This window comes from Coloeus monedula (genome assembly GCF_965178545.1).
Source record: "Coloeus monedula genome assembly, chromosome: Z".
In the NCBI taxonomy this organism is placed as follows: Eukaryota; Metazoa; Chordata; class Aves; order Passeriformes; family Corvidae; genus Coloeus; species Coloeus monedula.
Genome location: NC_138822.1, coordinates 73,251,070 through 73,275,342, shown reverse-complemented (window position 1 = coordinate 73,275,342; position 24,273 = coordinate 73,251,070). Strand labels below are relative to the sequence as shown.

Sequence of the window (24,273 nt, the reverse complement as noted above, 5' to 3'; positions counted from 1 at the left end):
CAGATGCCCTTCTTCTACGCATTTTATGATGTAATTTTACCTAAAAAAGAACAATTTATGCAAAATGCACTTTAGCTACCTGTACATAAATGAGACTAAACTAAATGCCTTCCAGTCCTGCCACTCTCTTCCATAACGTGAACTCCATGCTTGGTGCCATTTGCATTTTAATCACTTTTCTCCCTGTCCTGTAATACTGTTCTATTTTCTGTTCTGCGCAAGATATTTCTCAACTCCTCTAGCTTAACCAACCTGCTGAAGTCCCTAAATCATGATAAGACAAGCAGAGGTCACTGAATTGAGAGTCACAGCTGTTTTCTTTCACCAGCAGATGTCAATAATCTAGTGTAGGAGGCATGACAGCATATTTTAGCCAGCAAAATTTGACATGAAGATATTACCCACTCTACTGAACTACCAATCAAAAAATCTTTAAATTAAAGCAAAACCACAAAGTGATTAAGAATTGGGACTAGAGTTGTCAAAACTGTTGAATGTTACAGCTCTTTCAGGAGGTACTAAAGTTCTAACAAGATCTAGAATTGAGCTAGAATGCTCTGCTGCCTATTACTGAGGAGCAGTTTCATAAAACATTTTAGGAAATCTGAGTCTGCCTATCTTTCAAAAAGGGCAATCCCAGTCTTTGCCAAAGTGCATTTCTATCAGTGAAATACCAATACCTGTGTAGCCATACAAAATAGTTGCCTCAAGGAATTGACCTGGCTAAAAATTGACCCAGTAAGATAAATTCTGATCCAGCATTCTACACAGTCACAGTTAACCAAAATGCCAGTCCTAGACAGCCGGGAAGACCATGGAGTCATGAACAGAGAGATAGTAGAGTTTCACCATCTGTATGGTTAATGTGTTCCAGATAAAGCCATGAGTTATTTGGCTGGGTATAGAAGACCTACATCAGACAGGCGCCAAGCCATTTAACAATTGCAAATTGCAACTAGTCATGCCAGCTGACCAAGTAACTAAATAAATATGCAAACAAAGCTGTTGGTGGCAAGTACAGGGAAAAATCTTCAAAGTTGTAGCTGGGAAATTTAGGTTGCCACACGTCAGCCCATCTAAGGCTTCCATTTGTAAATGTATTTCAAGCATCATTTATCTGTTCCCAGCATGATAAATGGATCCAGGCATTCCCTTGCTCCTGTCCCTCAGGCATTGAAACCCACCACTTAATTATCCAGTAAGGCCTTCCAATGCTGATCATCTTCTTCTTTGCAAGTATCAGTATTCCTGAAGGTAAGCGTGTGTGGAGCTGCTTACCTCCCACTTCTTTTTGACTACAAAAAGACCAAACCACAAAGGGATTCTCAAATATGTCTGTCCTGGTTATCCCTTTCAATCTGAAGCACATCTGCAGGACCAGGCCCCACAGAGTAAACAGGCACGGACAAGACTTCTGAAGACTGCTAGTTAGTATGTGTATGCATTGCGTATATGATTACAGTCAAAATCCCAGAATTCAAGACACTTGGCCACAGTAGCTGGGATTGTTTCCTTTTCATTAGCACTCAAGATATATACCTTTGACAGTAATCCTGATTTTAAAAAATAGCAGCACAAAAATCCTTCTGAATAACTGTTCTGATTCTGGCCAGGAGAGGGTTAGTTTTTGCAGTAGCCAGGAGGGGGCTTGGCTAGGACCCAGAGGTTATTCTATACCACCCAACATCATTTTTTGGGGCGAGGGGAAGGGGCCCCTTCCGAGTCTTGGAGCATGTTGGGGATTTCTGCATGGTGAGCACTTGTGTGTGAATCATTCGCCTCTTGTACACTTCGTTATTAAAATTATTACTGTTCTTTTTCTTATTTCATTGCTGTCTCTAGTAATTGTTCTTATCTCAAGGCATGATGCCTACATGTTGTGCCTCCAGTTCTCCTCTCTATCCCACCACAGGGGAGGGAACAGGGAACTGAGCAAGCTACCCATGGTTTGCAGTGTTTCACTGGGAGCACTAAATTGGGAACGCTGTTCCGAAACCATGACAATAATTTCAAGTTTTCATTAGGACTACTCATAGTAGTAGATGATACTAGAGAAAGTAAATCAGTGTAGTAAAAACTGTTACAATTAGATATGTCAAGTAAGTACTCTACAGATGGTCATGTTCAGATGTTACTACTACTTTAAAAGACTGAGTAATGATATCTTTTTCCTCCCTTCAGGTGTAATCCTGGGATTTTCTCTTCGATCATATAAGATGAGCTATCGGGAAGTGAAGTACTTTTCGTTTCCAGGAGAACTACTCATGAGAATGCTGCAGATGCTGGTCCTGCCACTAATTGTCTCCAGTTTAGTCACAGGTAAACAAAAACAAAACAAAACACACCCATATTTTTCTCTTCTTTTAAATAATTTTATAAAGATGCACACACCAAAATCTAAAAAGTAACCATTCTATATCCTGTAAGTGCTATAACCTGCAGAAGGACACTGCATTGCTATTGCTGGTTTAGAGACAATGTAATGAGACATTTGAATTAATATACAGAGAAACTGTAAGATATTTTTCTGAATTCCAAGACAGAATAACTGTACAAGTTACTGTATGTGGCTGCTATGAAACTGACTCTGTACTCCACTCTCTTCCCTTACTTTCTGAACAGATATTTCCTCCACAATGTCCTATTGTTATCAAAGATAACATATCTCAAAAACACACTGCCAAAACCCAAGAAAGTTGAAACTGTTTATTGTGGGCAATAACACACGCCTGTAACCACAGATATGTAAAACATCTGTCTGCCTCCTCGTGTTCCAGCAACAGATTAGAAAAAATGGAATCCTATCATAAAATGGCTTGGGTTGGAAGGGGCCTTAAAGGGCATCTGGTTCCAACCGTCCTGCCACGGGCAGGGACACCTTCCAGTAGACCAGATTGCTCAGAGCCACATCCAACCTGTTCTTGAACACTGCCAGGGATGGGGCATAAGCAGCTTCTCTGGGCAACCTCTGCCAGTGCCCCATCACAGTTAGTAAAGATTTTATTCCTGACATCTAATCTAAACCCACCTTCTTTTAGTTTAAGCCATCTCCTCTTCTATCACTACAAGCCCTCTTATAGGCCCTTCAAGTACTGGAAGGTGTTCTAAGGTCTCCCTGGAACCTTCTCTTCCAGGCTGAGCAACCCCAATGCTCTCAGCCTGTCCTCATAAGAGAGGTACTTCAGCCCTCTGATCATTTTCACGACTTCCTCTGGACCCACTCCAGTGAGTCCATGTCCATTGGTGATAGATGGGATAGAATGGAAAGTTTGGAAGAAACTTAATTCCATCAGTTCTGTTTCGTTGTCTTCTGGTCAGCAACTCTATTAAGCTTTGAGCACTCTTTACCAAGTTGTTCCTCTAACTAGTGATATATTTAATTTCTTATGATCATATATGCCTTGGCATTCCACCCAAGGTTCATGGAAGACCTCTCAGATTTGTTATGAATGTTCAGGATGTACCTGTGATGTATTTATTTTATCAATTACCTGAAGAAAAGAAGGCATGGATTTTAGTCTATCAACAAATCAGCTTGGAGAACTTAATCAAAATCACCCACTGTGCAGTCCTAGGATCTAAAACAGCAAATACACTACCTTGATTGACAGAGGATCCAGAGACTATAAGTTGTTTTCTATTTAATTGATTGTCAAATATGTTAATATTAAGATCTCTTAAAAATGCAAATGAGCACAGACTCATATCTTCACAGAAACCAAAAGTAGTGTGTATGAGAATAAGGTGTTAATGTAACAGCAGGAAACTAGGGTATTCACAGTAACAAAACTGTTTGCCTTCTCATATTCCAAAGAAAAAGTGAAGTTTGTTTCTGTACACACATATTATATGGATACTGAAAATTAAATGAACCCTGAAACTAGGGAGTGATTTGTAAGTTTTGTAGGGGAAATGATGGCAGGTTTTATTCCCAACCAGGGCATAATTCTGTTACATGTCATACTTTCTCCCATCTTCTTGTCCCTTTCAGCTGTAGAACTCCCTGGGTTGGCGGGACACTGATAGAAGAACCATTAAAAGTAGCAAAGGAGAGATTTTTACCCTTTTTTGATGCCAACTGAGACTGGCACTGCTGCTCAATTTTGCAGGATGAATTATTGCAGGAGAATTTAACTCTTGAATTCTCAATTCCTTATAACTCTGCAATCATACTGACTCTCTCAGAGAGCTCAAGGTAAATTAGGAAACTAGGTAGATCACCCTATACAGGGATTTGAATGATTTTTAACAATCGAAGTAGAAACACAGGTAAAGATCAGGAAATTATCTTAGAGACTCACAAGCATCACAAGGAGCTGGACTTTTGATAAAACAAGTTCATTTGCTGTGTCACCAGGTCTCAGTAGAGATTTTGTGAAACATCAGAAAAAAAACTTTCCAAGTAACCCTATTCTGAAAAGAATCTTCATTCTCTGGATTCAAACAATACCCCTCTTTTTGATGTGTTCTTTCTTTCCCTTTAAAACCCTTTATCCTTTTTTAAGCCTTTTTTTTCGTAACAATCAATTCCTTTATTATAGACAGGCATTTGGCAAAGAGAAATCTTATCCATCGGTAAGATTTGTCCTATTATCATACAAGTGCCTTGTAATATTAAATGGATTATACTTAGAGTTTCCCTTTGAAGTAGAGACAGTAATTTTCAAGGTGAATAACAACATTTTAAACTTCTTGAGTTGGGTAGGGAACAATGAAAGAAAACTCAATGCAATTCACAAATAGCAGATATAATTTCTTTTTTTAAATCATTCGGTACAGCAGGACTACGCCCTTTTTCATGGGAATAAAATACTTTTCCGAGTTTATTCTAAAAACTGTGGAAAAAAACCTGTTTTCTACCCTGAACAATACCTCATTTAGCATACAAATTGTTTTTTAAAAGGGATGTTTTTACGTTTTTGCTGCAGAACTCTCATACACAAATGAACATACAGGCATTACTGAATATCTAAACAATAATTAAATATAACCTATATAGGTGTACTACTGTGCCATTTGATGTATGGTTGGATTCTTTTTTTACACATTATATAATTAATTGGATAGAAGTCTAATACTTCTCAAGTCAGTCTTAAGACCACTCAGTATCCTTAAGCCAAATCTCTTATTTCCTGTATTTTGTTTGGCAAAGCATAGTGGATGCCTCTTAACTAATTTAGAAGTGACTCCTCCAGGTCTTCATGCTGATAACATACTTGCTTCTTCCAATTGTCAATTATTTGAATAATACTTTGTTGTGTCTCCTAGACATGATATTCTGGGTTTCCTTTTGTATTTATGCAAGAGTGATGGATGTAACTGTGGCACAACCATAACCTATGGTCTCTGTGGTATTAGAAATAGGCTGGGGATGGTTACATTCTCTTGCAAACTTTGTGAATGTCAAAGAAATTAGAATAAAATCAAACTAATAGTTAATGGGCTATTATATTAATAAAAGATAAATTGTGAAACTGAAGACTTCTGCTATACAGGTAAACAGTTCTGATGGTTATTCACAGACCTCAGGAAAATAAACTATCCAAGGTGAAGTCAACCTAGTAATATTTCTTTACCCCTTGTTTCCGTATTTAATGGAAGAAGCAATGTAGGATCATTCAGAGGCTTTTAGTCACCTTTGCCTTATGACTTACCATCATTGCACATGGTTCAAGTAGGTATGCAGCTTTCTCCATGAGATTCTATCTTCTGATGTGTGTGTTACCAGGCATGTACTAACATCTACTTGGGAGAAAATGGAGGTTACTTGCATACCATTCGCTATCTTTTAATGTTTATAGGAAAATATGATTATACGCATGTCTATTATTTATTTTTGTGGTCTAGACATAAATTCAGCTGTTGGGCTTTATTGTCTACAGTCTTTAAAATGAGAGAACTCCTAAGTCAGCATTCCCAATTGGGATGTCATATAAAGTCAAAGGCAAAATTAAAACATGGTGTATGAGAGGAAATATAAATAACCAAATAAATAGATTAAATTCCCATTTGGATTGTATTATTGCCAAGTCTTTAATATTAATTTAAATATTAATTCTTATACAAACAGAGGACTGAAAATTTTGCTCTGTTTTGAATTTGCAGCAGTTATACAAGAAAAAATATTTTATGCTTTCTGATTTCTTTACAGCTTGAAGCATCTGACATTAAAATTGACACAGTTATTTTAAAATACACATTGTCCCTAAAAGGTATATAAAATAAATATGTATGCATATGATAACAATTCAACTCATCATGAAATTGGCAAAGCTGGAGAAAATTGCATCAGCAATAAGAGTACTATGCATTAATATTTTTTGAGCTGTTATAGCAAGATGATAATGAAATTGAAATTCCAGTCCTTAAAACTAGCCCACAAGTTTTTTTCTGTGAGTTTCAGGTATTCACTGAATATAATGTTGTCACAATGAGGTATCTTTTCCTAACAAAAACACTTATTTCCTGAAATCCCTTCCACAAGAAAGATTCACAGCCAGTCTTTATAAAGAGCACAGTTTGAACATAACATTTATGAGAAATATTAAAGCTAGAGAAATTTTATAAGGGTTATGTGCAAATATTTTCACAATTCTAGTCACAGTTCAGTTTAACAGACAGGTTACTTTTCCTTCCACAAAATTTTGAGAGCTTGGAATTTAGTTTTTACAGAGACCACTATTTTTAAATGCAAGTGAACAGGGATTAAATTCTGTGCTATTCTTTCAAATATCTTTGTCTGGTAAATTGTAACAAAGCATTAAAAGCCCATTCAAGGCCTGACACTAATTTTTCCTGCACATTGCAGAGACATTAAGTCTACAGTTTATTTAGTAACACACATCAAGATAGGGAAGGAGAATAGGAGTATAGAAACAGTGAAACTGAGGTCTGGCTCACCAAGGATTACACAGCAATTATAGAATCAAGCAAAGATTCCATTTGTGAATACCAATACAACACACTGTGCACTAGACAATACCGCTTGTCCAAACTGTTGATGGGAGTAACACTAATGTGGTGCAAATGAGTCTTAACCACTGACCAGGATTTTGTGTGCAAGATTCTGTACAAACACAGATGGTGAGCCTCCTTCCAAAAAAAGAAGGCTGTATGGAAAAACAGTGTAAAAGGATGAGCAGAGAAGATTTACTTCAAAGAGGAAGAGCATTTTAACATGCAGATTGTATAATGTCTTCGTTTATATTCACTCCTCTTTCTAATTCAAATAATAACGTAACTTTTGCTAATGGGCTCTGGAAGACACAGAAGCTTCCCTGCCTCTATGGGGTTTCAATAACTGTTGACAACACTGAGTACTGCAGGAGACACAAGTGATTTTGCTTGGGGCAGACTCAGAGACATAAGGTTTTGCCCCGAAACTTTATCAAAATGTTCATAGTAGTTACTGCTACAAAAACTATAGAAAGTATTGACAAAGAGCAGAAAGCGGGAATTTCCATGAATGGATGCTTCCTAACTAGCCTCAGATGTGCATACGATGCTTTTGGTTTCAGCTATCAAAGGAATGCAATGAACGGTGCTTGCTAAAAGCATTCAGTAAGGAATAAAGGCTATCCCCTCAATGAGATAAAATAAAGGCACACAAAGTCACTCAAGTAATATAACAAAGCACTCTCAGGGTTCACAACTAACAGACAAGTTGTAGCTGCAGTTGCTTAAAATTGCCTACAATGAAACAACTGTAATGTTCAAACAACTGAACTTAAGATATTCTCCAAGTTACTCCCTTACCTAAGTCAGGAAAAATGCAGCATCTGGACATTAACATATTCAATTGCAGAAAGGCAGTTTTTTCCCAGTGCTACCTGTGGATGCAAAATGTGGAAAGTCAGTGTTGTGAGATGTTGTGTAACCTGAGGCAAATCATGTTTTCCTTTTGTATCTCTGCTTTTTTTCTTCCTTCAGATGTAGTGCTGGTGAAGTGTTGTTTGGGGTTTTTTTATAGCTACTAGGCAGAAAAGAATATGACTACATGTGATGGAAAACTCAGCAGATGCATATAGCTATTTTAGTTACATATATTTAGGATTTAAACTAGGTTGTATGACAGGGGACTGTGATACAATGGCTCAGCCTCCCACATCCAGATAGCAGATGTACACTGCGTTCTGTAAAGACATAATTCTAGAAAACAGTCTAATGTTATTACAGTTAAGAAATTAAGTTTTGTATTTGCCTTTCTAATATTGAAATGAGACAGTAAACAATCCATCAAGTGTAACTAGATGCAAATGCTATCAATCATATCAAACCCCTATCCTCTAGTAGTTTTTTTCATTTTGGCAATGGCAATCTCCTTTATTAACATATTAAATTAGTAGCAGTAAACGTAAAGGGCCAGAATTTCTCTTTTACTCTCTTAACCCCTCACATCAGAGCACAACAGAGGTGTCTGGCATAAAGAGACTTCTGCATTACCTCTTCAAAAAAGAGGCTGTGAAACCAACATGTGTCTAGGTTTGTGAATCAGTAGTGCTTGAAGCCTCTAAGTAGCTCCTGTGTTCTCATGTCTACTGGCTGAGAAGTGTACTGTGAAAAAAAGGTTGTCACCTACTACAAGGTCCCAGGTGCTGTCTCCTATCAGCTACAATGTTTATGGTAATTTCAACAGATGGAAAGTCTCTCATTCAGGCAGAACAGACCTGTGGAGCCAGTTATCGTTATCTCAGGAAAAAAAGAAAAGGAGAGACCTAGCAGTAATTCCCTTTAATTCATTCTGCCAGAACAGACAGATAACCAGTGCCTCTGAAACCTCTTACTACTTACAGTTAAGCTGGAAGGTGAAAGCATTAATAAAAGTCAGTCTTATGCTGCTGTGTTTAAGAAAAGTTTAAGAAACACAGTGTTCCTGATTCAGTTCATACAGTTCATACACAAAATCCAAGAAGCAGTTAAGCAGTTGTTTGGTCAGTTTAGCTGAACCAGAGCAATGAATCCATTTTCCAAATTCTAAAAATTGGCAGATTTTCTGATTTTCCCAAAATTCTGATTTTGGCAAGGTCTAAAGAAAGAATTTTAGAAGTCAGAATAATAAATAGTCACCAAGTCAATAAAAAGTTTTACACTGATCTCAGCTGACTCCAGTTATAGGGGAAAGAATTAACAAATTCTCTCTGAACAAAGCACTTCCTAGATTGTCAGTGCATTTGAGCTGCCTATGTGCTTGTATTAGGATCTCTCTGCAGAGGAATCCTGTAGATTAAGCCTCTATGAGTAGTATTAAGCCTCTATGAGTAACCAATCCATGGACATCCCAGGAGCGCATTATTTTTTCATTTATGACTTTCTTTTAATGCATAAAATATTATTTTAAAAGTAACTTACCTTCTTTTTAGGCAACTCTTCCCTCTCCCTTCTCCCACCAAAAGCTTTATAAGCATATCGACATTGTAAAAGCTGAATCGCACAGCAGCTTTAATTTTATGCACTTGTACATTTCATGCACACATGAGTTCATGCATTCTTGTAGGTATTTGCATATGCAATTTACATAACTGGATGACACAGTTATTTAATTTGAACATCCATCTACTTTTTCACCCAAATAAAGGAAAACTCATGCTGTATTTGTGTGTGTCCAAAATAGAGACCCTCTTAAAATGTGGGCATATAAATTGCTAAGTTAGTAGGGATCCAGTTATCTTGTAAACAGAATAATCTGTTGGGTTTGGCCAATTGAAGAAACATTACAAATATTGATCCATGTTCAGAAACAATTTCATCTCAGACTAGAATCTTTATGGTAGATTCAGGCCAACGGCAGCTAAAAATGTACAAACACAAAACAGTAACATAACTATTATAAAGACCTTCCCTTCAGTACCTGTATTTCTGTGTAAAAAAAAGGTCTGGCATATAACTTTTAAAAATCATTATTTGTATAGGCACTCAAAGGTGAAGAAATTGGAACCTTTTTATACTGTTATATTCCACAGCCTTTAAGGGAATGTGGGCAATATATGTTTCATAATTATGCCATGCATTTCTGAAGTATTTTGGACAAATATTTTCAAAGTTAAAAAACTGAGTTTAAATAGCAGGCAGCTACATTAAAAAAAAAAAAAAAAGAAGAAAACCAGGTAGTTTAGGAAGCATTCAGCGCCTAGAAACATCAACTTTCATGTCAAAACACAGAAGAAATGATGTGCAGATTCTGAGCATGCTGACAATCAGTTAGGAAACAAACTATAGCCAGCATTTTGCAAGGCATGGATGTTAGAAAATCATAATGAAATGTCATGAGTATTTGTACAAAAAATATATCTTTGGGTGGAACCTCTTCCTCAAAAACTGCTATGTATCTTAATCTGTGCCAATACTAAAAGCAAGGACTTCAGAAAGGTTCATAAAATTAAATTATAACTCATTATTTCTGAACCATTTCTGAAGCAATTTGGCAATAGGGGATACAGAGAAATCTATCTTCACAAGAGCCTAAGAGAACAATTCTAAGTGGATTCTTAGTCAGATCTGACTAAGAATTAAAATGCAATAGCAGCAGAGATTAAATTCCTGCATAAAATGACAGTCTGTATAAGATAACATTTGATTATACCATAAAAAAGAAAACTTAAGAAGATAAAGAGCATCCAAAAGCAGAAAATACACAGCAGTGTGGTTTTTGAAGTCTTAGGCTCTGTGAGCAGCAGTGCACAAACAGCAGGGGTGTTCAAGAACAAAGTCTGCAATAACTAAAGATAGTGAAACTAGAAAACTCCTCTAAAATAATTCGATTTTGCTAGTGGTCCTTAACTGAAGGCTGACTTAAACCTCATTGCAAGTATAACTTCAGCTGCTGCCCGAAGTATTGAGTAACAGGTTGTTATACTTTTATTCAGTTTGCATTCTGCATGCGATTCCAGCTGAATTGACAATAGGGAGCAACCTCCCACCCACAAAGATTTAGTTTTGCTTTTATGTCTTAGTTCAAATGCATAACATCAATACTTTGCTTCCTGACAAAACAAAAATCAAAAACTGTTGAACGAACACATAAGAATTAAAGCATCTTGCCTGAGCACCGGTGGACCATTGTAAAACCACAGTCTCCTTCTTAACATTTTAGTCGAGGGCAGAAGGACTGAAAATATATCAAGGAAAACTCAAAACACTTTTTTGAGTTTAATACGAATATGTGTTGGTTACAGAAAATCAGCAGACCTGAAAATGAAAAAACTCAAAAATACTACAAAATGTAAAACCAGCTAGATTAGTTTGAAAATGGAAAAGACTTGGTTTTACATTTTGTACAGTAAAATGCCCAAAATGCAAAACCAACTCTCAGCATTTTGAGAATTAGGACAAGCATTTTGTTCAGGATATTGCAGATTGAAACTGTAAAATGAAGACATTGTATGTCTTCAATAATGAATGAGTCTGTGATAACATGACAGGTGAACTAGAATGGTGCCAAGTGCAAAGTAGTACACCTGGGAAAGGGGAACAGGCTGCACCTATAGCACACCTAATCACAAGTTCTCAGATGGGCACTAGTACAGGCAAGAGTTCTCAGACTCACTGTGAACAGTCCAGAGAGGGTGACAGAGCTTATTACTGGAATTAAGTTCTAGTAAAACACAAGGAGGAATTAAGCAGACTTCATTTTTGGCTTAATAAAGATACAACCACAGAAGTTGCTGCAAAAGTCCACAGAAATCATGAATCCTTTGTAGAGGCTAAGATGGAGTAACTACTTACATTTATATATCCTAAATATTTTTCATAATATAGGAAAAATAGCATGTCCATTGAAATAACAAGAGCATGCATTTATATCAAAGAAAAGGAAGTACTTCTTCACACAAGACAAAATTCAATCATGTTGTATAGCACCACAAGCCAGAAGTTTATAGTTTGAAACTAAAGTTAGAGGCTTCACAGATACAGTAATCACTGGTTATTAAATTTGTGGAGCTAGCAATTTAGCAAGGCCCTAGATCCCACTGCTCCCTAGTTGCAGGGAGGGCAAACAAGAGCAATTAACTCTATCTTTTTCTGCTCCTCACAGTCTTTCAGAAGAACCTATTGTCAGATAAATGTGAAGACAAACGAGTTGGCAGATCATCGGATTAATTTATTTCCCAGTTTTGTGTTGGTTTCGCATTCTTTAGAATTTCATATCAGATTGACGGGATCTCTCTGTTTTCACTTGCTAAGATTTCACTGAACAATTACTCTAAGGCACTGACTACTGTCTACAGTTTCAGCTTTCTTTCTGACACACAGCTCTTCAAGAACCAGTTCAAAACCAAGGAAAAACCATTCCAGGATTTAAGAATCATCTCACTTGTCAACAGACATTAACTCACTCCATTGGCATGAAATTAGACTTCAAAATAAAAGAGCTAAAGCAAGACATAGGTCAAGGAAGAGGGAAAGAAATAAGCACGACAATATCAACAGCTCTTAATTGTCCCACTCTTGGGAAATTTACAAATAGCAACAGTGTAAAAGCCACTATCAAAATGTGACAAAAAACAGCCAGAAAATTGTGAAGAGTTCCACATAGTTAGGTACACAAAGGTTCCTTTCCAGCTTTATCAGCTTACACTTTCCTACTCCTTTCACCCCCCTAGCTCTTCCTTGAACACCATGATCTGCATCCTCATTTCCGACATGCAAATACAGCACAATTCTATCATATTTTCTTCCTTGTCAGTCTGCCTTTGCTGTAACTGCTTGTAAAAACTGGAAGAATCTAATGAAGAAAGTTCCTCAGGCTGGATTTTGGGAACACCAGGAACATTACTGGAAGTACTTGCACAGCAGAAGAATTAACATGTATCATTGTTTCTTCAGCACTGTGAAATGTGACAAAGTACGAAGTACTTTCTGAATAACTGCATCAGCTACACAGGTCATTGTAGAACACGCAGAAGGTTGTCACTTTCAGAAACAAGGTTCTGTGATACTATCGTCTCTAGCCTTGTTTTCGCTCTGATTTTTTTTTCTGTTTTTTGATGATGGATAGCTGTTGACCTATAACATATTATTTCCACTTAATTCTCAAAGCTAATTGCTGTATCTCCTACCTACTCTCCTTAGATATGTATCTGGATTATAAATTTCTGTAAGGCAGATCCGTCATTATCATTATTACTGGAGGCAGAGGTACTGAAAGCCAGTGTCTTGACAGCATTGGTGGAAATTCCACCTGAATTCTGAGCAATGGAAAATGAGGAGAGCCGCTGTGGACTACAGGACCTACATGACTCAAGCCTTGGGTCTGGATTCCAGTAAGATGTTGGATTGTCTGGAAGAGGAGGAAGGCCTCCCACACAATTGTTCATCCTAATATTCCAGCCACATGTCACAGCTCTCAATGGTGGAGAATAAGAAGGAGAAAACGGAAATATTCAGAACAAAAATTTCTAAAAATTTGTTGAGACTACAGATATAACTAAGGACTAGCAATATCTGGGATTTGAGTTATATGTCAGAGAGTCACAAAGTAGTTCCTGCATCTGCTAGAATTCTTTTCATCCAGACACTCCTGGTAGTGCATTTTTTTTTCTTTACTTACAGGTTGTTCCTGAATATATTCTATACCCAGATCTTAAGGAATGAATGCAACAAAATATAAATGATACTGTTGTATATGGTGTGGAGAATTTCTCAAAAGATAATCATTGCAAATATATAAGAGCTGACCTTATCGATAGGATTGCTTTCTAGTTCAAAGTTCATTTTTATAGTTGTTAACCTTTCACAGAGACATGGCAGCACAGGGTAGAATATCTTTTCCTTGTTTCTTTGTTGCCATGTTGTCTCCGAATGAATGCCTGAGACAGTCACGAACATGGCAAAGTATTTGCCGCAGCCTAGAATCTCCTCACAGAATTGACAGTCTTTTTTAGTTGGGTGGAAAGTATCTTGGTGTAAACATTTTCAGACTCACACAGTCAGATCTTTTTTTCATCTCACAGGTGAGTCTAGGTTTCAGCTGTTACACAGCTAAGTTTGATGAAAAACTCTTGTGACATAACACCAGTCCCAGAAATGAGTGGGGTTTTGTGATGGTGGCTTATGCCAGAAAGCAGCAGTTTGGACTAAGTCTGGGCATACTCTGCCACTTTTATGCACTGCATCAGATAGCTCACCTGACCCTCCCTGATGGCACATTTCTCCATGTCACAAGGCCTTTTTCCTTTGCTTCTCTCTCTTCCTAGAGAGATCTGACTTAATTTGACTGAATGATGCCACTGATACACACTGCAGCAAAGCTACATAAATTTACCTAAACTCCAATCTATTACTCTCTGCAAGGCAGCAAGTGCCATCTGGATTCCAGAAACGGAGAAAAAGAAATTTTACAGGTCTTTACCTGTCCTCAAGGTAGTCCTTTCTTGAGTTGTCTGTCTGTTTCTCAGGTCAACAGAGCTTGCATTTTTAGTGTTTTTGATCTTGGACAAACGCACATTGCACTTCCAAAGGAAAGAGGGATATGTCCAAGCAGTACAAACACTGATTCCTCAGAGGTTTGCACACTTAGTAAAAAAAAGCAGTTTGGTACTTCCCAAACTTTCAGCTCCAGGTAGTGTGGGCACAGTCATACATTGCAAACTAGCAAGAAAATCACCTGGAACAGCAAGCTCATAAATTTTGGTTCATTGGGTCACCAGATACAGAAGTTCTGTGTATTCCTTCTATCAACAGTATCTTGAAAAGAACTTTTTCTCTGCAGGAGTCTATCAAAAGAAGATATACTAATGACAATCTACAAAGACAAGTAAAAATTATTGGAATACAGAGAGACTTGTGCAAAAAAAAAGAAAAAAAAAAAAAGGAAAAAGAACTATCATGCAGAAAAGAAAAGATAGTCCTTTACAGTGTCTCACAGCTGAATAGCAATTCAGTTCTAATACTGAGGGATTAACATGGAAATAAAGAAAATTTAACATTTGTGCCAACAGAAGCCTTCAGATCTTAATGCTGTTCTTAAAGAAACATCATCTCTGGAAGTCAAAAATCAAAGCAAACTAAACTCCAGACCTCCTGGTTGTAAAAAGAATCTCACAAATAAATCCTAACTATATTCAGAAAACTCAAGAGTCACTCAACAAAGAACACTTGTTTGAAAAAATTTTGGGGTTTACCATATTCCAGTATTTGGAGAACATGACTTCTGGTTCCTGATTGATCAGATCTGGTATTAATCTTCCAGCAATATTCATCTTTACTTCACTGAAGAGATTGAAGGGCTTCAAGTGCACACAAGTTGTGAAGAGGTTTTTGGACTAAGTACATTAACACAAATATTTATTTAGATGCCTCAGTTCATCACATTTTCAGAATCAGACTTTAGTTTGTTATAATTGTATACTTAAACAGGATTAACTCTTTTTCAGATAAATGTGTTTCTTCATCCTCAGACAATGATACAAGTAGCTCCTTACTGGTGGTAGATAAGAAAAAAATAAGTACAACATAGCACTATCTGCACCACAGTTAACAAAATAATTCTGTTTCTTTCCTTCATTAACAGCTCTCTCAGTACTAGAATTTTCTCTTTACTCACATGAAAAGCTAAATACTTTATTCTGTTGTTTCCCACCCACTTCTAACTTATTTCTGAATACTTAGATAATATCAGAGCTTCTCCAGTGAATGTAGTTTCTTTTCAGAGCTAGAGAGAAAGTAGGTTTTGGTCAAGAGTTCATCTAATGAATGGCTATTTCATTAATGAATACATTCTTGCACTGAAAATTAGCTTTGTCCAGATTTTAAAATTTCATTATGTCCTAATTCCCCAAAGTCTGAAAACCAAGTTAGAGAACATATGCTTACTAAGTCTGGCTAACATCTGTCTCATGGCTAATGAACCTGTGCAAAGGATCATCATCCATTAAGAAAATAAATCTTTCAAATTCAAGATAGGATGATAACTAGTTTGTTTAAAAAAAAATAGGCTAGTTTTCTGTTCTACAGAACATCACAGTCCAGTAATAGGAGTAATTTTTAAAAACTCTCTTTTCTCTTTCACCTATTTAGTTTGAAATCAGCTAATAATTTTCTTTCATACCTCTGACCTCTCACAGAAATTCATATTCTGAATCTTGCCAACAACCAGATAATGCCCAGATGGCAACTGTATAGCGCTTGAATTGTGGAAGCCAAACCTTCTGCTTCAGCTGTACTTAGCACTGCAGCATCCTGAAAAAAGTGTAATAATATTATTAAAAAATACTGATTGCTACTGTCAGGCATTCCAGAGAAAGTATTAACTTCTTTCCTTTGCTTCCTACAAGTCTGTAAGGTGAAGAAATACAAAGAAAAAAAATGTACATCTTTGATGTTGCAAGGCTGTAACTGAATCAGTGGCCCAAAGTTCAAGAGGTCATTGAAACAAAAGAGAGAAAAGAAGGAAAACAAAAGCCTGTTCACATGAAACTCCAATTCCACACTTTCTTAATGAGTTCTCAGAAGAGCCTTAACATCATTACTGAATCGTGAAAAAGCCCCACCAAATTATAATGACAATTTAAAACACAATAGACTAACTGCAGCTAAAGTAATGACTCCTTAGTATTCGTATAGCATATTACCAGAGGACCTTAAATTCACAAATAGAAACTATTTTTTTCTTAAACTTGATTTGATTGTTACTCATTAAATTCTTGGGGGGAATTTGAGTGTAATTAAGTTCTGATTTACTCCTATTAGAAAAAGGGAAAATGTTATCATGTTATGCATTAAGATATTCTCATTTATTATTTAATGTATTAGCTAATGGATTATAAGTGGGGTTTTAAAACGCTATTAGTTCATAAATTTAATAATGTCTATACAATTTTTTAAAAATAATTTCTGCATCAGATCCCATTCTCTTTAAATAGACTGGGTTATATGTGATAAAGGAAGTCTCAGATTGTTTCTACATTCTTTATCAACATAGGATTCAGTTTTTGATAAAAAACTTTATGTGGATGATTTACCAAATGCAAGTTCTTGTGATTCTTTAAAAATAAGAATCCAAAACGTAGTCTGTATTGTCTAATTAGTTACTGCTCTGCAGTTTCTAGTTCAAATAATGACTTAGATGCATGAAAGAGCTCTGTGTATTTCCTTTTGACACGGATAGATATTGTGTAGTGGTGCATCTTATTTGTGCCTGAAGTCTCAGGGGAACTGAGGCATCACTATATTAGGTCCTGCATGAATGTCAGTACACACTTGGTCATAATGTCTTTCAGGACAAACCTCCCCAGACTGAGAAGATGTTATACCAAGATCCCTGTCATAGAGAGGTAACTCAGATAACTTATTGCTAAGGAGAGCAAAATAGCAGTGTCACAATGGAGTTTCACTCAAAGAGATTTATGTTGCTATGATGCAGATAGCACCTCAACTTGGCGGAAGTTAAAATTATACTTGAAGTGTGAAAGGAGAAAAGTCAGCAAACAAAGTGTGAATCCATCAAGAACAGCACATGTAATCATACATAGTGCTGCAAAATAGAACAAACTGAAAAAAATCCATGGCACATGGGGAGGAATGTAATAAACTAAAAGGATTATGAGGACATGTAAACACCAGCAGAGTGTGTGCAACATAGACAAAAGGAAAGCAGTAGCACCCTGAGCAGCTCATGGAAGATCAGTGAGTAAAACAGCAGCAGATGAATGAACTGCCAGCTTGAAAGCAAAAGGAACACTTAGAACTTTTAAGTTGGACACAGATGCACAAATCAGTGTTGTATCGCTGACAAGATTTATTAAAAAAAACCAACAACAACAAAGCAGAGCTATTGTGATTATTAATAAACTGGTGCAAGAATAGAGAGTAGCTACTGCAACAACAGAAAACATGGAGGGTTCTTCAGTGAGTGAACAGTTACTAGTGCAACTTCAGATTACCCAAAAAAGGAAGTCTCACTATACATACCTAAAGGCAATGTGACTCTGTTTCCAAATTTTCTTAGCATTGCTGAATTAACAAGGAACGATCTTAAGGTTTTAAAAATTGTGCTAAAATTAAAAATCCAAGCAGAAATCCAAAGGTCAGGTTGTTGCCAGATCCATTAGTCACACACTACTATTGGTTCAAGTATGTATCAAGTCACATCCAACTGGGCAAAGCTTCCTTCCAAACGATAGCTGCTGCATGAACTCTATAAAATTAATTCATGTAAGTGTCTCTTCAGGCACTTGTTACATATTCAAGATGTAAAAGAAGATTACTTTTTGCACTAGACTGCACTACTAGCTACTGTTCCCTTATGGACACCTCTAATCTCCCGTTATTTTTTCAGTAGCAACTAATGTACATCCCAAGTGATTTAGTATAGTAAATAGTTTGCAGCTTTGTCACACTGTATAGAGCCAGCCAGATAACAGAAGCACTGTACATTTGTGGAATGTTGTTTAATAAGTGCTGCACATACAAAAACATGTCTGTGAAGAACTCCAGGCACAGCCTGCCAAAACTCAGACCAGCAGTTTACCAAGTTAAAAATTTGCACATGTGTTTTGAGAAATTGCATTATGGATTTTTATGGAGCACTGAGTAGTGTGCTCAACACCATCCAGAATGTAAATGTAACTGTATCGCTTGTATCTTGATAGGATGCAGTGCATTTCATGCTTAAAGCATGAAAGTATTTTTGGCAACATATTCAGAATAAATGAAGACTATTATTTCATCCTCAGGGAATAGGATAAAAGTCTTACAACTACTAGCATATTTATTTCAGTCTTGCAACAACATGCACTTCAGGATTTAAACTAATTTAATGTGCTTTGGCTTATCAGCTACCAAAATAAACTTGTTCCCTGATTGAACTGAAATAATTTACCACACTACATTATGCCTTTTCATAAACAAATATAGTTATTTCTTTCCCTCCATATAAAGAAAATAATCAGCTTTATGCCCAACATAAGAATCCCATTTCCAGGAAAGCTTAGTCCAAGTGTCTGGACATAAAAGGATGTCTTTTTAGAATTCCGCTGTGCAGGTAGCAGTAGTGTTTTGTTACCAAAAAAAATTTTTCTGTGTTCCTGGGTCTCTGATTCTTGGCTTGAAGACAGTCAGTTCTTTGTACTCTGTTATTACAATGAGGTAACCAAAGAAAGAGAGTCTTGGTTTGAGACTGTCAGCTGTTACTAATCACTGCTCCATGGCTTGCTGTGAATCCCTGCTTGCATCTCCCTCCTGCTCTGCTTAACACACATAAAGAAGATAAATTACTCCCTAGTTTCCCTTCAAAAAGCATATTGTTTGTCACATTCCAATACTGTGAGGAAAAGACAGAATAATGCGAAGAGTTAAATGAGTATCTCAACAGCTCCACAGCAGGGTCCTTCTGAGGCAGATGTGTTTCAGGAAATGTACTTTCCTACTGGTTCTTCAAATGTATCCTGTTACATTGCAAGCCAACTCTACTTTTCAGAACAGAAGAGCACAATCCTGCAGGAGTTTTCATGTAGTAATGTAAGCATCACTGACATTCAGTAGATGCACCAAGCGTACCATATTGACTTACTTCATTTTACCAGGAGGTGTTTATAAATATTTTAGCAACAACAAGCGGAGTGTGGGGTGGTTTATGAAATTATTCCTTGCCCTCAGTGACTCATACTGACAGAGAGAAGAATTTAAAGGGAAGAAACACAGAACATTTTGCATTGGAATGGACCTTTAAAATCATCTAGTCCAACCCCTTGCAATCAGCTGGGACTGCTTCAGCTAGATCAGGGTGCTCAGAGCCCTCTCCAGCCTGACCTTGACAGTTTCCACAGACGGCAGAGCCACCAACTCTCTGGCTGAGAGTGTTTCAACTCCCTCATTTTAAAAAAGTTATTCTTTATGTCCAGTCTCAATCTCTTTAAAACTATTACCACTTGTCCTGTAATAACAGACTCTACTAAAAAGTTAGTCCCCATCTTTCTTACAGGCCTTCTTCATGTTCTAGAAGGTGCTAAATGGTCTCCCCACAGCCTTCTGCTCTCCAGACTGAACAACCCCAACTCTCTCAGCTTGTCCTCAAACAGGAGGTGGTCCATCCCTCCAATACCTTTGTGGCCTCTGGACCTGGTCTAACAGCGCCACGTCTTTCTTGTGCTGAGGACGCAACAGGTGGATGCAGTGCTCCAACCCCCCCACAGGTGGGTTTCATGAGGGCAGAGTGGAGGGGGAAAATCACCTCTCTTGACCTGCTGGTTATGCTTCTTTTGCTGGCTCATGTCCAGCCTCTCACCCACAGCACCCCCAAGTCCTGCTGGCCAGGGCTGCTCTTGTTCTGTTCATGCCCAGCCTGTGCTGATATCAGGGGTTGCCCTGACCCAGGTGCAGCACCAGCACGTGGTCTTATTAAACCTCATGATGCTCCCATGGACCCACTCCTTGAGGTCGTCCAGGTCCCTCTGGATGGCATCCGGTCCCTCGGGCAGGTCAAACACCTCTCTCCTTGGTGTCATCTGCAAACCTGCTGAGGGTACACTCAATCCCACTGTCTGCATCATTGATGAAGATATCAAACAGGGCTGATCCCCCCACAGATTCCTGAGGGACCTCACTCATCACTGATCTCATCTGGACATTGAGCCATTAACCAATCAAATTATTTGTGCACTGAAACAAGCAAACTAAGATGAGAGCAAGGCAGCGGAATACCCAAACATGGAAATTGTTAGGATAAAAATTGCTGTTGGTTTAAACCTCAAGCTCAGTAAATTTTTAACCAATACTTTAGACTATACTTCCCTGCTGTATCAGAAGGCTAAACTTGATGTCCCAGAAAATACTTTCCAGCATGGATCACTGTCATATTTTTTATAACAATTAAAATGCACTGACACCAAAGAATAAGTTTCATAAAGTAAGCTATTCTACTGAAAGAGCACTATCAGTGATGAACCACAACAGAATGGTCTTTCACTATTCATGGTTAACTGAAAGGTAAAAATCACTGTAAAGCCACGAGAGATTATTTGGACCCCTTCCATTTACATCACTCGATGTTCAGATATTATTGTGCCATGGTTTCACAAAAAATTCTCCTTCTAAGGACTAAACTGTAGCTAAACCAGCAGGTGTTTGCTAGTTTTCTGCCCTAAACATTCTTTCCTTCTGCTTCTCATGTAAAATTCTGGGGTTCACATGACACAATTCTGGGATGATTCAAAATGACAAACTGTCAGAAACAACTAACCCTACAAGACCCAAAGTTGGTAGTTTTCTGGTGGCAAGGATGGGGCAGGATTAAAAAACTGCGGGGCAAGGGTAGTCATTTAGGAGCCACTCTTAGACATTTAATTGGCTCTTTGAATTGCATTACTATATCTCAGCCATGGGTTTCATTAGTCAGCTTGGCTTAATCACGGTCACATAATTTTGGTTCAAATACAACTGCTAATTTTCCTCTGAGATATTTGCCCAGATATCTTAACAGAACTGGAGAAAAATAATATAATATCTAATTTCATTTTCTAAACATTCATATTTAAGCAAAGATAAGTTAAATTGAGATTTGGGAGAAACTTGTCTCATCAGTTCATGTAAAAAGGCATACAGGGCTATATTTCAGACATGCAATTTATGTGGCTTCAGGAAGTCATTATCTGTATTGATACAACATTCATTAACTTCACCAATACTTACAGTTCTTTGAAAACGTTATTTTACTGTTACTGTTAATAAAAATCATAATCTAGAATTTGGATAAAATTTGTACCTGATCTTGTGAAAGGTTCAATTGTCAACACCTAAATTTAACTTCTGTTTTCTGGAAATGCTCAGCAACCCAGAGAACATGTTCAGCTGCAATTAGAATAAAGCTTTAGAGCTTAATCATGTTAATTAAACTTGGGCAATACCTCCACTGTCTTTACCTAACTTGCTTTTCCTTACAAATTTTCTGTCAGCATATTTTACTGTGACCTTGCACAGTGTTATTCATGTCCACAAATCCTCATCAACATACACAAAAGGGATTGTTCTCATGGTCTCACACTGTGAGTTTACTCATCACACAGCGCTTAGTGGATGTAGGGGGTGGGAGTAGCCCATTTGAGACTGCTTCATTAGGAGAGTGAAAGACAACCTTAAAGAAACAAAATTAGGGCAACACTCCTGAGTCAACAGTTGCCATTATTGCTGTTCCACCATAGGAGTCCTTAACAAGCAACTGCAATTTCCTAATGAAGAGACCGTAGAAAGTAAACAGGAAAATAATTAGGAAAAAAAAGATGTTCCGTTCCTAATGTTTTGTATTTAAAGACTAAGTATAAAACATCCAAAGGGAATTTATATAAAAATCTCTCCACTGACAAGGAAGTGCCATTAATTCAGCTGTAACATGCTGAATAAGGAAAGAATTAATCGCGGTCATAGAAATCCTCTTTTTTTTGTTTCAGTAAGTCAATATGTATAAGGACCAGAATGGACAGTTTGTTCTACATAGTCAGAACTGCTGGATTATTTTATGCATTTTTATCAACATATTGCTGCATCTTGGCAGAATCCTGACCTGGAGGTGTTCGGTCCTGTGCCCACAGATGGGAACCTCAGTCAAGAGCCTGCACCAGGGCTCTGAGCACAGAGTCTCTCCTCTACTGAGCAGAATTACCACTACTCTGTGAGGAGCAGCTGAGGACTTTGGGCTTGTCCAGTTTGGAGAAAAGGAGGCTGAGGGGTGACCTCACTGCTCTCTGCAGCTTCCTGAGGACAGGAAGGGGAGAGGGTGATGCTGATCTCTCCGCCCTGGATCAAGTTACAGAACCAGTGGGAATGGTTCAAACTATATCAGGAAAGATTCAGACTGGATCTTAAGAAACATTTCTTTCCAGAGGTGGAGGTAGCACACTGGAACTGCCTTCCCAGAGAGGTGGCCAATAACCCCAACCTGTCAGTGTCAAAGAGGTCAACGCCTTTAATAACTTTAATTTTTGGTCAGCCCTGAAGTCAAATTGGCCTAGATGGTCACTTAAGCCCCAGCTGAACTGTTCTTTATTTAAAATGGTCATCATTATACATCAAAAGGGATTTTTAAGAAACAAAAATTTTAAAACATCAGGGGAAAAAGCTTAAAACCACAAGAATTTTAGTGTAGGAAAGCAAACACATAAACTTAGTTTTTTCAAAGGTTCTTAAAGGGCAGAAAAATACTCAGAAGCAGGGACTTTCAATATGATAAGCAGTAGCTGAGCACTTTAACAGTTTTCAAACTGAAATTACAGTCATGCATAAATGCATACGCTCACTTGCACACCCTCTACTCCCAGTGACAGTCTTGCTTGCTCTGAGGAAAGATAAAATCACCAAAAGTACTAGAATCAACACTATATAATGACTATTTTTCCTCAGAGGGTTGCTCTTTACTCTGGAGTGTAAGAAAATATATTCCATCTTAAAATTGATATTTATGGGCTCTCATTTGTTAGTTAGTGATTAATGCTGGGGCCAAATATAAGCCAATATAAGCTTTGCTGACTAGGAGTTTACATGCAGAAATAGGGCTACAGTCGTACCAGCTGCTGACCAACTACTGTTGTGGGAAAAAAACATTGTGCATCTGATTGTGTAATATGTATATTCCTTCTTTCAAAAAAACCCAAACCTTCAGGTATAAACTCTTAAGTAGTGTAATAAGAAAATTAGGCATAAACTCAAATCTCAGACTGAAATAGCTCACTGAGAACATTGGAGTGTTCTGCAAAAATCAGTTTCTTCAGTTGTGCTAATTAAAGGGAGAAAGCGTTCTGAAGCTGTAGGACTTTTTGCATAGGTTTTACATTTCAGCTTTTAAAACAATTCCTTGGGACTTATTCTTGAACAAGCAGATTCAAAGCTGCTATTTACTTAAGCATTATCTAAAGAAAACATGCTCAGTTTATTTTACGTTTGATCTTCCAGGAGTGTAGTACCACCCCTCCACATTAGTGTGCCCTAGTACAGTCCAAGATTACACATGGATTATGTGCAGCATGCTTTCAAGATCTAGAAAATTAAAAACAGCAGCAAGTCTAGATTTGGTAAATTTTAGAATTCTGTGTAATATAAAAATCATAAGTACAATATAAGCAAATGTAATTGACACAAAATTAGTCACAATATAGTAGCTATTTCATGAAGATTCATAGAATCAATAGCTCATGCCAATTTACTGAACAGTAATCAAGTCAGGTGAGCAATCGGAACTACCAGATTAGCAACTCAGAATTTTTAAAGTCATCCTAACTAGACTTTTTTTCTCCTTTTCTCTTTATGTTTTCTCTCTCTTTCTCCTCTTGTAATTATATATTTACCTTC

At 37.3% G+C, this 24,273-nt stretch overlaps 1 protein-coding gene across 4 annotated transcripts in view; it reads left to right on the top strand.

Annotated features, from left to right (window-relative positions):
* Window positions 1–24,273, top strand: part of SLC1A3 (solute carrier family 1 member 3) — a gene marked incomplete at both ends in the record, with an annotated part of 59,351 nt that overhangs the window by 15,198 nt on the left and 19,880 nt on the right. For 3 of the 4 annotated variants that reach the window (XM_082301371.1, XM_082301369.1, XM_082301368.1), the window contains one exon: window positions 2,182–2,319. The exons of the other annotated variant lie outside the window; for it this stretch is intronic. In XM_082301371.1, coding sequence (XP_082157497.1) covers window positions 2,182–2,319 — 138 coding nt within the window. The remainder of the gene's footprint in view (window positions 1–2,181; window positions 2,320–24,273) is intronic. 4 annotated transcript variants of the gene reach the window in all.